Raw genomic sequence first — 15,295 nt, 5'->3', positions numbered from 1 at the left:
CAGATAGACTTTATTACATTAAATTCATTCACACGAAGGCATCAAAGGGTAAAACTACAAGATAAAAAATTGGCAATTATACTTGAAAAAATAAACATATGAAAAGGAATTTGTATCCTTAGTAGGTCTGGGGAAAGCTATGAAGTATGAGACTCTTACATGGTGTGTGGAAATGTAAAATCCATGCAATGACGTGAGGAAATCTTGCCATTACCTGAGTCTTTTCAACATGCCCATATCCCAAAAATCATGCTTTCCCACATTATCACTTAACTTAAAGAAAATTTTACTTAGGTGCAAAAGAAAAAAAAAAAAAAAAAAAAAAGAAGTCTAATACTATCCTTTGTTCTCTTTTGACCAATGATTGCTAAACAATAGGAAGACAATTACTATGAAGAAGAGTTTTTCATACTTAGATCAGAACAACTTTCTGGTTCATGGAAAAAAAGACCAGAAAATTTTGACCAGGAAAACAGAATAAAAATAGCATAGATAGTTGTCACTTTCAGTCCTGTGTGTGTTTCTCTATGATGTATCATAAAGATCGCTCAGTGCAGGTAATAATAAAAAGTATTAGGAAAAACTGTGCTTTAGGTGATAGCAGACAAGTGCCTTAGGGTGGACAAGGGCTGTCACAGAGCGACAGTGAACAACACAGAAGCTGAAAAAGGCACTTTGAGCGGAGGAAAGCAGCAGGCTTCGCGGAGTGAGCTGCGCACCTGGAGGTAACGTCGCGGAGGAGGGGCAGAGCTGTGAGCTCCTCTGAGGACGCGTGCAGAAGACAGTGCAGGAGTCCTGAGGGGAGAGGACTGGTGAGGGCCTGTGCAGAGCGGCGGGCCGGGCAGCTGGCCGCAGCTGGGGCTGAAGGCCGGGACACCCCTGTCCCATGAGGGGACTCTGCTCCCGGCCGGCCCTCTGCCTCCAGGAAATTTCTTTTCCCCAGACTTATCCTTCGCGGCTTCACACACAGCAAAGGAAATACTAGAATTTCTGATTCTTAATGGCTTGTTTTGCCTTTTTAAAGACCTCTTGCTGTTGGACGTTGCCCTGCTGCCTTCTGGTTTGCTGTTTATGGTTATTTGTTGTTCATTATCTCCCTTGAGCAGTGAGATGAGTACTACAGTTGCAGGTTGTCCTGACAATAGTCCCCTTTACTTACTTGGGATATTTTTGTAAAGCCATCGTTTCAGTTTTGGTGTTTGTTGGTTTGTTTGTTGCCTGTAGCAAAACCTTATCCAGAGTGAGACTTCCCATACAGAGGTAACCAACACCCAAGGCCCTGTCCTCATTGCGGGTGCAGAGGCTGGGGTGCCCCTCCCTTCAAGCTGAGCCCCACCTGGCTGTGTGGCTCTAAGGCCATCAGAGCCCCTGCTCTGCCCCCTTGGGTGGGACACATGTCTTGTTTCTGCAGGGAGAGGGTTGAGGGCTGCACCAGGTACAGGGGAGCTGCAGGGCAGCAGAGCAGGGAGAGAAAGGAGAAACCAGAGGTCGGAGCACACTCCTGAGTCAGTGTTCCTCTGGGTTCCCATCTCAGCAGAGCTCTGACCTCCCTTAACTCCTCCTCTCTGAGGACACCTGAGTGTTCAGGTCGCTTTCAGGACGGGCAGGGACCCCCCAGGCCACCATGCTGAGTCAGACAACTGGAGAGTCATTTTCTGCCAGGAAACATAAGCAGGTGAAAACGATTCTAGGATCATCCTCATTGTAAATGGAGGTTTCACTCATTTAAAATATGCTGTTTGCCACACAAGCAGTACATATCTGCCATGGAAAAGTTAATGCTATTATCTTTGGATTTCTTCTGTGAGATCCTGGATAAAGACAACAGCAGAGAGAACCTGCTTATTTTTAAATGATGCCAAAAAATCTTTTAATTGTGAAAGAGAAAATTAATTCAATGATTTGGGCTACAACATTTTTCAAAAAACTCTTCAGGGTGGAAGTGTTCTGCTATTCTGAGAGTGTACATGGTCAGCAGGTGTCTCTGAGATAGTGCCTGTCCTCCAGCCTCTGCAGCTGAAGTGTGGGCCCACTTTATCTCAGACCCCCACACTGCAAGAAAAGCAGGCCCACGAGGAAGAGGAGCATGAATCAAAGAATGTAGGAGAGGGAGCAGTAAGCCTGCACATTCCCGGATAGCTGGACTTTCCAGTGTGACAGCCATACCTTTTTACAGCCATCCCCCTGTGGCTAGTCGTGGGCTGTCCAGTTGCTCCACTGACTTCCACAGTTCTGACTTTGGGCTGTGAACAGGTCCTGTTTTCAGAAGAGCAGGAGTTTATGTGGAAACATAAGCAGCATTCACTGGGTGATTTGTCTTCAGAATGAACTTTAGAGAGGGCAGAACTTTTCACTGCAGAGGGAGTTAGCAGCCTGTTTACCAGAAATTAAAATGTGCCCTGGAGCTTCCAATTGAATTAGACCTGCACTGGTCTGTTCAGTTTCAAATAAAATGGAAATGAGGGTTGAAGCTTCTTAGAAAATTGTAAATGCAACGGTAGTAAAATGTCAGACAATAATGTAGTCCATTTTTTTTTAATCATGGACTCTTTTGCTGTCCCCTAAAGCTTCAAATCAACTATGACCTTGGAAATCTCATAATTCACGTTCTCCAAGCCAGAAACCTTGTGCCTCGAGACAACAATGGTTACTCGGATCCTTTCGTGAAGGTCTACCTTCTTCCCGGGCGAGGGTAAGGACAGAGGGAGTGCACGTTTGCCAGGGTGACGGTGTCGAGGTCTGCAAGTTCAAGCCAGCTTCTGCTGCATGCAGTGCGTTTCCCTCAGCCTTCACCACATGCTGTCTTCACTTCTGTATGAGTAGATAAAGTGGAACTGAAAATGTGTGATTAAGCCCTACAGGGTCCTGGAAGAGCAGAGACGTAGTAGCACCAGCCCCGAAGAGAAGTCACTCTTGTGGTGCCTACTTACCGTGACCCAGGAAGGAAGCTGCCAGGGAGCTGGCTGTGGCAGATTCAAAGAATTTGCTCTCAGTCTCAAATTGAGTTGGAAAATCAAATTCTAGTTGTCTAGTTATGTAGGATGTGCATGTTTTCTGATATACTTGAACTTCATTAAATTGCCTTGAGAAGTACCCATATTTATATGTGTATGTCCAAACCAAGGCTTAAAGCACAATGCTGAATCGGAATGCTACTGGAAGAATCAGTTGCCCTACCTGAATGAGAACCATTCCTCTGACCCTCCTAGGTGGTACATAAAAGGCTGATAGGTGGCAGGGCCAGGCGTGGCTCCATAACACAGCATATGCCTAGCATGTGTGTAGCCTTGGGTTCGTCCTCACCACCAAACAAAGGGAATAATAGCAGATGAGTGCTCTTTGGAGATATTTAATTTTCATGTAATGAATGCTGACGCCACGCTCTGGTATGTAAATCAGCACTCAGTGAGGGCTGCAGCGCAGTGACGTGGCTGACCACGCTTGCTCTTCATCTGGCAGCTGGCGGGAGGCAAGTCAGCGCGTCGTCGAGACCCAGTGCGACCCCAAATGAGGCGCACTGCGGAGCAGCCGGGTTGGTCGTCTGGGGAGACTAGGGTTATTTCTCATTTACTTTTCCTTTAGCTTGGGAAGTGATGTTTAAATATTACGTTTTCCCTGGAAAGCTCAGCTGTGATACAGAAGCAGAGAGAAGTATAGAAAGAGGCACCACGCAGCCTCCCTCCTCTCTTGTCTTTAGCACTTACCAGCCAGATCTCTTTCAATTTTGCCCTCGCCACCCCACTCCTGTGCTATCTGGGGTAGATCCCAGCTATTGTGACCTTTATGTAATTATTTAGTGTATGGTATTCTAAAAGAATGAACATTTTTAAATACTTGTAATATGTATAACCACAATAATTTTTAATTTTACATATAGTGTTTTAATTTTCCTAGTTGTTCCATAGTATTTTCCTAGATGGTTTGAGGATATAATTGCTATTTCTAGAACATGCTGCCCATCAACAGCAAACCTTGTATTCTGTGTAAGTATGCACGGAGTATTCACTAAAACGATCTTCCTGGCTATAAAGCGAATCCCAACACGTGTAACAATATTAGAGTCTCACAGAATCTGTCCCCTGGCTGTGGTCGGTTGGCTTGAATAGGATCCCAATGGGAGTCGCCTGCGGCCTTTGCCTCTGTGCCATGCTGCTTCTCTTCCTGCGGGCAGATCACCCGTTTCTCTGAGTTTTCAGCTTCATGCTGTCCGTATGAGGCCACTGGGGAGGAGGCCAGAAGTTACCGTTTTTCAGAACACATGAAGGAGATAATATTTAGAAGACCATTTGCAGAGTGCTAGGTACTAGGTCAAGTTCAGTACACAGGCTTTCATTCCATCCCTCCATTTAGAAGCTGAGAATTGTATGGCAGCTCTAATTTTAATTCACTAAACGTTTTTGAAACTCTTACTAATTTTATATAGTTTACCCTCTTGCCGCATGATCCAAGAGAAGAGATCCTCCTTTCTTTCATGCTAATTTATACATTTATGTACTTGCCTATGTAACTTGGCTACATTTTTTAAAGTGCATGTAACAAAAATAACATACCAAATTTCATTCAGATTTTGATTTTTTCCATTTGATTTTTAGTGTTATTTAGTGACAATATTAGGAAATTATTGCGAAGGCTTGGTCTTTAACTAGCATTTTTAATGAGTGACTGAAAGCCCGCCCACTTATTTTCTGTCTTCTCTAACAATGTGCTGCAGTATCAACTTTTACACTACACAAGAGTAAATAACTTCTCTCTACCAGATATGCTTTAATTAGTGTTGCAAATCTCCATAATCAGGAAGGATGTGCAGGTGACGTGAGTGTTAGTCTCTCTGTGATAAGTAGTATGGAAAGGTAAGGGTACGGCGGCGACAGACAGAGAGCATTTCCCACCTAACACTGTCCTCATAAGGACAAACCCTCATGCAGAACATCCCCAATGTGTGGTTTTAGTGTAAAGCGGGTCATGGGCTGCTGATGTCACAGGCATAGATCGTTCATTAAATTGTCCTTAGCTGGTACAGTAGCCGAAGCTCTGGGATCGGTTGTACTTCTGAGGTATCATTTTCAATAGCTCAACAATTGCCTTCTGTCTCATGTCACTTATATATTATGGAAGAGCCCCACTAATTAATATCCCTGCATTCCTTCCGGGTTGCCATTCCTAACACTTTTCTTCCTGTCTCTTCTACCCTCCTGTCGTACCCTCCCCCTCTTGGAACCAATGCAGTCAAGTCATGGTGGTCCAGAATGCAAGGTACAGTGGATTCTTCTTCAGTGTCAAGCTACAGTTATGCTTAGTTGTACTTTTTTGTGTATTTATGTATGTTGGTCTGCAACTCACCCTGGCCTAGAACTTCTTTTTCTGCAATTTAATGTCTGTTGAATTAGGCCTCTAGCAAATCCTTCTGACCACATTTTTAAATGACTTTAGGAGGTGTGCACAATAGGATACAGAAAAATAGAAAATATTAAAACACAGAAAATATGAATAAGGACTTGTCACCCTGAATGAGACATTACTCACATTTTCATTTGTGACCTGCCCACTAAATCTGACTTTGCTTCCCAACTGAAAATCATGGATTGAGTTCTCCTGGCTCCTTTATTGCAAATAAAAGTGTCTAGAGCCACTTCTTCAGTGGGATTAACTGATCTAGATGTTCAGCAGTAGCTATGTACTTCACCTTAAACACAATAAATTTCTGCCTTTTCGCCTTGCTTGCATCTAATCTTGCACCATCTGTGTGCAGGGTGCCTTTTGCACCACAGATTCGTGGGCAGGCAGTGTGGGATTCTGTGTGTGTGGCGCCACACACTGGCCAGGACAGAGGAGCGGCTCCTTCTTGCCAGCACCAGGAAACTGTGTTCTGCCACTTGAGGCATAACGTGTCACATTGCCGACTTCGATTATTGCTCCGCACACAGCCACAGCTTTATTTTGTACAATTCTTGGTGTGCTGTACATTAAATGTGTCCTTTAGTGGGGAAGGCTAATTATGTACCATCCAGCAATTGGGTGATGAGAATTTTAATTCCACTCTGATTATTAATCTTCCAGCATTTTTTTTTGTCTGTGATATTTGAATATGATGTCTTTATTAATCCTGACAATCTGTTGCTCACAGGAGGATGCTTTGAATTTTAAAGGCATAAATATTTACATATTGCAAATTAAAGGAGTAGTAGCCGCAGCCCTTCCAGCATCTAGGATCTTCTCACTTCTTTGCAGCTGTGCGACTGTGGCAGTGAATTTTGCCGTGGCAATGGTCTCTTCTTCACAGGACACAGTCCAGGTGTCTGGAACCCATATACAAAATTAGTGCATTTCAGCGAGATAACTCTGGTTTTAGAGTGACATTATTTGGAATTTCCCTGACTTTTCTCTAGAGAAGCTAAGGGAATATTTTCAGAATACTGTCTGTGTGTGTCTAATACTTAGAGGAGAGTGTACTGTATAAATGTACATAATGATTCAATAACCTGGGATGCTTTGAACTACAACATGGAAGATCTAGAAGTCATTCTCTCCTTTGCAGTTACTTTCACATGAACTTTGGGAATTATTAACGTGGAAGGGAATGACAAGGGATGAAAATGTTTTAGCCTGTGGGAGCTGATGGATAAAGTTCTTAAGAATTTAGGTTTCAGTTCAGCCTACCACTTTCAAGATAAGAGATTGGCTTAAATTTAGTTTTTATTCCTTCCAACTAGTAATAATAATAGTATCTTCACAGGCTCTGTGTGTGTGTGTGTGTGTGTGTGTTTGTGTGTGTGTATGTGTGTGTGAAGCGCAGGGGTCCATAAGCTAAAAGAGATAAGCATACTGTCTGGCATCTAATAAGCGTTTAGTAAATGCCACTTGCTGTTGTTGCTAGTGACATGTATAGTTTTTAATGTAGTCATTGATCAGTTATCACTGTAAGACTGAGAAATAGTATGGGTGGGCTACTCAGTTAGATCAAATTAGTTGTCCACAGAGTAAAGAAAATAAGACAACTTTTCTTTAATAACAAAAGGTAATACCCTGGAGGCAGACCAGTAAGAGTGCTGTTAAGTAATGGGCCCTGCTTCCTCGTCCCTTCTCCTTCCTCTCCCTGCCCTTTCATCAGTGTCCTCATGAGTGCTAAGGGGGGGTGGTGTCAGGCGGGACAAGCTGAGAAGAAGGCAAGGAAAGAGCACAGCAGGGCCTGAGCTGCACACGCGGCCCTGCAGAATTAGGAAGGAGGCCTGTGGGTCCCTGGAGGCCCTTTCTAAGGCTCTCTCCTCACACCCTTGGGCAAAGGACAGACTTTTCCTTTAATGAGACTTTGCTTGACTGCACCTGGCTTTAGCTAGCACGTCCTTGGAAAACCACGTACTGGCCACTGTTACTCTGTATACCCTTGTCAGCATATGAAATTATGTCCGCTAGGATGGGTGTGCTGTGCATTTGAAAGATGACAGCCCAAATTCATCTCAGTAGATATTGAAGAAAAACAAAGAAGCATAAGCTTCTTAGAAGTGGATCTATTCAACACAGGTATACTTAGCACAAGCACTGTGCAGAAGCTGTGGGGGGGGGCAGCGAGGGGGCAGCAAGGGAGCCATGAGCTCTGCTCTGCAAACGGCCAGGCTAAGGGGACGTGGAGGACAGAAGGCGCATGCAGTGCAGGAGAATGGTGCTGGCGAACGAGCTGAGCTCTCCCGCCCCATGTGAAAAGAGTTCAATACGGAAAAACCTAGTCAGATTTTAAAAGTGAATAATTTTTTTAAATTTTTTATTTTATTTTATTTTGAAGAGAGGAAAAACAAATCGCAGAAACAAAGACAAACCAGGTAATATAACAACCATTGTTAATTTGCTATTGTTTTGAAAATCTATAAAAAGCAAATAATTTTAATGTTTTAGATATTTCTATGAAAGTAAATACAAATTATTCATCATATTTTTTTTTCTCAGTATTGCCTTTGAAATTAAAAATAGAGGCTGGCAAGATAGCTCAGCAGACTAAGCACCTGCTTAGGCAAGCATAGGGACCAGGGTTTGATCCCCTGCACCACATGATACGCTGGCCCCGGGCCTGGGCGTGCTGACCCAGCCACCAAGTCCGTGCATGGTGGTTCACGCCTGTGCTGGGGAGGCTGAACACAGGAGGATCACTATGAGTCCCAGCTGTGTAGTAAGACCCTGCACAAAAAAACCAAAAATACATTAAAAATAAAGAAATTAAAAATAAAAATTATAGTATTTTTATGACTGTATTGAAAGCACATCTACCTATGACTAAAATAACTAATAAAAATAAAAGAAAAAGGAAAGTGAAAGGAGAAATTGAGTGTCCGTACACCTCGGGCCATACCCGGTCATCGTGCCAACTTCTTCCTCTCCCACATGAGCCTCTCCGTGGTATCCGCACACCACACTGTGGCCTTGCTGTTTTGAGGTGACACTGTTGCCACACTCTTCCCATTCAGGGTGCACTGCATGGTGTTTCCCAGACAAAAACCAGACAGGAGACAGACTTCACCTTTCAGTTAGCGTCTGTCGTGGGCTCCTGTGCCAGGATCCGCCTCAGAGCCACCACCTTCCCTGTGCACAGCCCAAGACAGAGCGCTTTGAGGACACGCACGTTCTCAGCACTGGAATGAGGCCACCCAGCCCTTGGGAGGCTGCTCTGGACTCCATGCCATGGCCCCACACAGTGTTGTCAAGGGATGGCCGAGTAAGGGCAGCTCTGTGCCCCAGCAAGCAGGTGTGCAAACGCGATGAGGAGGGCCAGGAGCCTTAAGGAGCCATCCTGGGCGGAGGCAGACAATCCCCTCTCCATCCTGCAGCCAGAGCCTCTCTGTCTGGAGAGAAGAGGCAGCCAAGCCACAGCTAACACCGAGCCACCAGCAAAATAAATGCCTGAGCTTGTGCCTGCGGATACTGACATTAAGTATGTGCACTTAGTCCCCATATTCACTTAGCATTTCCCTAAGCAAGTCTAAAATTAGTCTGATCTTTTGCATGTGTGGGTATGTGCATGAACAGCTCATATGATTTGTATAATTACATGATGTAAGTTACATATCTGAATTGAGGTAGAGAACTTTAAATTCTAATAAAGCCTACAATTAAGGAGATAGGTGTACGAGTGACACAGTAGTCCTAATTAGGTAAGTCCACATGTTTGAGAGTGACCCCAGCTCCCTGCGTGAATCCTGGGCTCACAGACCAGCATCTGCAGCAGCCTAGCACCTCAGGCCTGAACCTGGAATTCTGGTACCTGCTGGAAGGATCCTAAGGAAACCTGCATGCCGGGGCTGAGTGGAGGAGAATTAAGTGAGCTAAAAAATGAAGAGCATTTAGAATCCTAACTTGGCGAAAGTGATTCCACGTTGGAGCTGGCGAGATAGCTCTGTGGTTTAAAACACCTGCTTAGGCGAGCTCAGGCTAAGTGCGCAGGGACTGTGGTTTGATCTCCGGTACCACATACAGTGCCAGCCTCGGTCCCAGGATGGGCTGAGCCGGCCACAAAATAGGCAATTCCATGTTAATTATTATTAATTTTTAAAAGAAGTGTTTCTTATACATAAATCTGTTATATGATCATGTATTAGTAATATTAAATAAGGCACTTGTAGTCATACACTGATAGACATACACAGATTCTGGAAGAGAATAGGTGTTCAATAATTTTTCCTGTCTATAAAAATGAGAAAATTACAAAATGTACATATGAAAAATTTAATAATTATTCATATTTATGAAATAAGGAAAGATGGTGACTTATCAATCCTTTTGAAAACATTCCAGAGTTGCAGGCAATGTTACTGCCCAGAATTCTAGTTGAAAGCACGCGAGGTGCACTTGGCGTTGATCTCACCTCTTCAAATTATGCAGACACATTCCTCTTTAGACTTCGGCTCACGCGTTGTGATCAGATCCTTACTGTGATTTTCCTGAGTTCTCTTTACTTTGACAACTAAGTCCAAAGCAATCAAAACTTTAAAGCTCATAACAACAGGCAGGAAAATCACAAGTTCAAGTCCCATGATATAATTGAAATAGGTTCTGTCTCAATATCACAAACTTAAAAATTAAAGATGGGATGCATCTCAGTGGGAAAACGCCCTGAGTTTATTCATCAGTAATGCAAAATGAAACAAAAGTTGCCCTTACTAGGGGCTGGGGAGATGGTTCAGTGGAATAAGTGCTTCCCTGGCAAGCACAAGGGCCTGAGTTCAATCCCTGGTCCCTCCCCGCCACAAAAATAGTTGCCCTTACTATCAAGTTTTATTGAGCCATAATATTTTATTTTATTTGTTTCAGTTACCTATTTAATAAAATATATTTTACAGGTAGCTCTAAGGTCCCTTCATTGATCTACCTTCCCAGATCACAACACTGGTCACCTCAGATAACCACTAAATTGAATTCAATATCTATGCTTCCTTTTTTGTCATATTAATGTAGTTGACATATACAATGTATGCTAAACAATTTATACTAAATTATTATTTCATAGATTTCTAACTTTATACCCTGATACCATACATAACTACGTTTTTCTACATTATTTCAATAAAAATTTTTCTCACAATTTCTCTATTTTGGCATATGGAGATTTATTTAGTTCATTTTAACTACCACTTACTATTTCATTGATTAAATATATACATAGCATTATATCGTACTATTATTGATTTACTATTTTCCATTTAAAACCAATGTTTCAACGCATGTTCTTGAATAAGTTTCTCGTGCCCAGGTGGAGGAGTTTAGAGAAGGGGCCTGAGTAGCAGGTACTGGACGTGACTTGGATTGCAGGAGGTGCTGCCAGTTCCCTAAAGTGTGCGCACGAACACACTTTCTGTCTGCAGCCCACAGGGAGTCCTGTTTCTTTAAGTCATCATCTGTGCTGTTACTCCTATGCATTCAGTTGAATTGGCTTGAAGTGAGAGGAATACTGCTTTAATTTTTAAATTTTACTCAGCTCGCAATGGATGATGTGGGGGAAGTTACGGGCAGCAGCTCAGGGGGTCTAGATGTTAGCTTCACAGTGACTATGCAAGGAGCCTCCAACATCCCAGTGCTCAAGCCTTGGCCCAGATTAATTCAAAGTGAGACTCTCTGAGTTCTGTGCATGTGAGTGTGTGTGTGTGTGTGTGTGTGAGAGAGAGAGAGAGAGAGAGAGAGAGAGAGAGAGAGAGAGAGAGAGAAGACACAGTGTGGACTGCCTGACCTCCCTGTGCCAGAACACCTGATCACATTGGCAGTCTATTGAGAATTAACTGCCTTCACACGTGGCTGGTGAAACAATAAAACCAGAGAAAAGACCAGTCCTCGACTGGCTGACCATTTCTGAAAGTGGGAGATGCGCTGATGCTGGTTCTCAGCAGCTGTATTCGAATGCTTGGCCCCAGCAGCAGCTGGGGATCAACCCTAGGCCTCTACGATGGGGCAGTGCTTGTGACCGGGCACATAGCAAATTAGTCTGGTCACTATATCTTGGCATAGAGTGACATCCAGTGCCAGATTATAATGTCCCTGACCTCAGAGCAGGTTGGCTTCCAAGCTGCGCACTCCCACCAGAGATAGCATCATTAAGGAGCCGACGTGTGAGCCTACGCCAAATTTCAGCAGGGCAGTGGGGCAGTGAAGGTTTTTCCAGGCCTCTGTTGTGTGTGCACCACATGTTAAGTGCAGACTGCAGCAATTTCTTGCCCCACGCAGCCCCTGGCGAGGGACAGCTGTAGGTGTTGTACTGCACTCAGCTGGGGTAGGGCTTTAATATAATTTTTAAGCTTAGAGAACATTTGATTCTATCTTTTCAGAGTGAGTGGAAGAGTCAGGAATTAGCTGAGCCCCAAGTTATAATGAATTAGGACAGATTTTACTTTTTCATAAATTACAATAAATAATTGGTGTGAACCAATCATTTCTATTTAATTAAATTGTTTCATGGCTACATTGCCTGCTGCACTTTGCCAGAGTGTCAGAATAGCCTTTAATATTAGATGAATGTTCATGAGACTGCACTTGAAGCAGGCCCTCGTCGTTCTCTCCATGAGTGCAGCGCCTCACTTAAAGTGCAGAGAGTGACAGCATAGTCTTGCTGACGTGATTAGCTGGAGGCCTAGTGGAACGTTAAAGCTCAAATTCCATTTGTGGAGTGAGAAGATATTGAGGTCGTCAGTGAGTCCTTGTAGTTGCCTCTTACATTCAGAAAGAGTAAGACTTCTAAAGTTACAGCATAGGTGCAACATCTACAGAGATTTCTTTAAAGACACTCATTGGCGCAAACAAAAGGCTTCCAGCATTATTTTTAATCACCTCATCTGTTCAGCTTACAAAGGGACTCTTGGTGTGAGGCTGTGAAATGACTGCAGCTGTGACCTGAGGTGAAGTGTCTCGTGATGTCACTGTGTCCCTGACTGCCATCCGGGAATGACCGAAATAACCCTCTCTTCTCTTCCAATTCAGTGCTGAGCACAAGAGAAGGACTAAATATGTCCAGAAAAGCCTTAATCCTGAGTGGAATCAAACGGTCATTTATAAAAGTATTTCCATGGAACAGGTATGTAGTGGCCACTGCCTGGGAGACAGACTCAGCCTAGCATGAGGATAAGGACAGCAAATTATTCCAAGATCAGGACCCATCTCCATTTTTTCCAGATAAACACACACAAGAAATGTAGCCCAAAAAAGGAATGGCATGCACCTCAAATATGGGACAAAAGTATTTGTGAACATTGTGACTAAGCAAGCAAAATATATATATATATATATATATATATATATATATATAAAATAAGACTAGTGGAACATTTGCCAGTGCTTATTTCAATTTAAACATTTCAGCAACCTGTGCTATAATTTTTACTCTAGAGGAAAATATTTTTAGATGGTTATATTTTGACTTTCATAAGTACTATAAAGAAAACAGAAAAGTCAGTGCTTAGAAAAGAATCATTGCACCAAGCAGAGCTTTAGAAGCCCGTCTCTTCTCTACACTGCGGCCTCCAGAGAAGGGCACATGGTGACGGCACCAGAGATGATCACCAGCACCCGTGACTCTGGGCACATTTCATCCATGAACCTTTGAGAATCCACCTCTGATAACACCTTGCAAGGGGCACAAATGACTGATAGTTTATAAAATTAAATTCAGAGATAACGCAAATAATGCAGGAAAAGATCAACCCCATGAAACAATTAGTGGTCCTTCAAAGTGAGGCTTTTGTTTTGTACTCTAAAGATTAATTTGATGAAATATTTGAAGCTGGGTATCAATTGTAATCTGCATCCTTGATGAAATAAATTGCAAGAATAAGCTGACGATACTATCTTTTGGACGTCACCCAAATAAAAGCTCTACTCTAAATACTTTAAGTAATTGTAGATATTGTGTTAGCCATGGGTTTTTTATACTAGAACATTATTTATAGAGTCTGTTTTCTATTTTTAGAACTTGGTAGGTGGAGAAAAATAAAGAAATACAAAATGAGTGTTACTGTGCTGTTTGGAAAGCAATGAAGGGCTGTGATTATACACTAGAATGGGCTGAAAAATACACATTGACATTTCCTACACAGTATTTTATGAATCTACATAGCTTTAAATAAAAATATCAGATATGTTTTACCCCAGTGGAAAAGATTCAGGGTAAAAATTAGTCAAACATATTAATGTGATGAAAAATTATGATAGAAAAATGGGGTAATGCCAGTTTTATTTGAACTGCAGCTCAAAAAGAAAACCCTGGAGGTGACTGTGTGGGATTATGACAGATTTTCCTCCAACGACTTCCTCGGGGAGGTGAGCTTCTGATTGCCTTTTCTGTGTGTGCTACCCCTGTCGCCCCTCAGTGGACGTGTAGTACAAAGCGTGCTTCTGATGCACTCGCAAGGGCCATCTCTCAATGCACCCGTTCAGAGATGGAGTTTCCTTCCAGAGCCACTCAGAGTAGAAGGACAGCGGCTGGAGCAGTGGTCCTCTCTGTACCACTTGGTACACTTTATAGCTAATTTGCAGGATTAAGTATAATCGTCTCACTAGGAAGATATATAAGCCTGCTGAGAGTCTAAAAGAGTTTTGAGGTAACACATTTATTGTATAAAATGAGCTGGAGTTTTAAAAATGCAATTCCAGCTTCCTTGCTGCGCTCCAGAAGGCCTGATACAACATCTTACATTATTAGTTATGACTAAATAGCCTGATCCCCGCAACTGCAAAATGCACCACTGTTTGTGTTCCACAAGGGAGGGAAGAGCCCGGGCACAGCGCTTTCCCACTGGCAGCTCTTAGCTGGCTCTGTTCCCAGTGTTAGTGCAGTGTTAAACTGGAGAAATACGTTACTATTTGCCAGTTACTCATTCTTTCACTTTTTTCCTTTTGTCCTAAAGGTTTAACTAAAGTCATACACGTTTAAAAGTTGGTAGCCAATATTGGAGATTCAGATAACAGAAAAAGTTTCCTTGTGACCCTGCCAAATTACATGATTTCCAAACAATTTAGGGAATAGCTAAAGACTGTGCACTCCACTTTAATCTCACCTTTACTACGCATCCAGTACACACAAGACAAGGAAGGCTCCTGGTGTCATGAGTGAAGAGAAATGAGAAAAAAAGACAGAAGGAAATTGAGGAAGGCAGCATCCTCCTCCTGGAGGTCCTACTGAACCCTTTGGTTTACAGCCTGAAGTAAACTTTAGATCACAGGAAAAGGTGACGACGGCCGGCTGCGCTCACTAGTTCTGCTGTTGGTGCGCCTTCTTCCAGGTGCTGATCGACCTGTCGAGCACATCCCACCTGGATAACACCCCGAGGTGGTATCCACTCAAGGAGCAGACTGAGAGCATCGACCACAGCAAGCCACACTCCAGCCAGGGCAGCCAGGCGTCCCCAAAGCCATCTGTCATCAAAAGCAGAAGCCATGGCATCTTCCCTGACCCATCCAAGGGTAGGACACGCTGCAGCTCGAGAGCGCTTTGGGTCGGTTGGTCGGTCGGTCTGTCCACCCGTCCATCCGTCAGGTGTCTGTCTGTATGTGCGTGCCTCCACTGGCTGTATGTGAGGATCCGAGTCCTTAGAAGAAGTCCACACCCTCGCACACAGACTGGCTGCAGATGTGCCCCTGCTGCGTTGTAGGCCTGCATCCCCAATTCACTTGGGTTTTTAACGCATGAAGTGAAAGAGATTATCGGATCTTTTTATTTCTCAGGTTTTTTGACAATATGATTTTAGAAATTGTAGTAGTGTGTTTCATAAAGAAAACAGAAACATCTCTTCTAGCACAATGCCGCAATCATCATTTTGGCTTAGGTGTTTCC

The 15,295-nt window shown here is 43.3% G+C and overlaps 1 protein-coding gene across 1 annotated transcript in view; it reads left to right on the top strand.

Annotated features, from left to right (window-relative positions):
- Positions 1–15,295, top strand: part of Pclo (piccolo presynaptic cytomatrix protein) — a 488,156-nt gene that overhangs the window by 396,378 nt on the left and 76,483 nt on the right. Inside the window, exons 16-20 of the mRNA XM_023724320.1 lie at positions 2,568–2,692; positions 5,227–5,253; positions 12,448–12,541; positions 13,711–13,782; positions 14,745–14,925. Coding sequence (XP_023580088.1) covers positions 2,568–2,692; positions 5,227–5,253; positions 12,448–12,541; positions 13,711–13,782; positions 14,745–14,925 — 499 coding nt within the window. The remainder of the gene's footprint in view (positions 1–2,567; positions 2,693–5,226; positions 5,254–12,447; positions 12,542–13,710; positions 13,783–14,744; positions 14,926–15,295) is intronic.

Source organism: Octodon degus, unplaced genomic scaffold (genome assembly GCF_000260255.1).
Source record: "Octodon degus isolate 3935 unplaced genomic scaffold, OctDeg1.0 scaffold00108, whole genome shotgun sequence".
Classification (NCBI taxonomy): domain Eukaryota; kingdom Metazoa; phylum Chordata; class Mammalia; order Rodentia; family Octodontidae; genus Octodon; species Octodon degus.
This window is presented reverse-complemented; position numbering and strand designations above follow the sequence as displayed.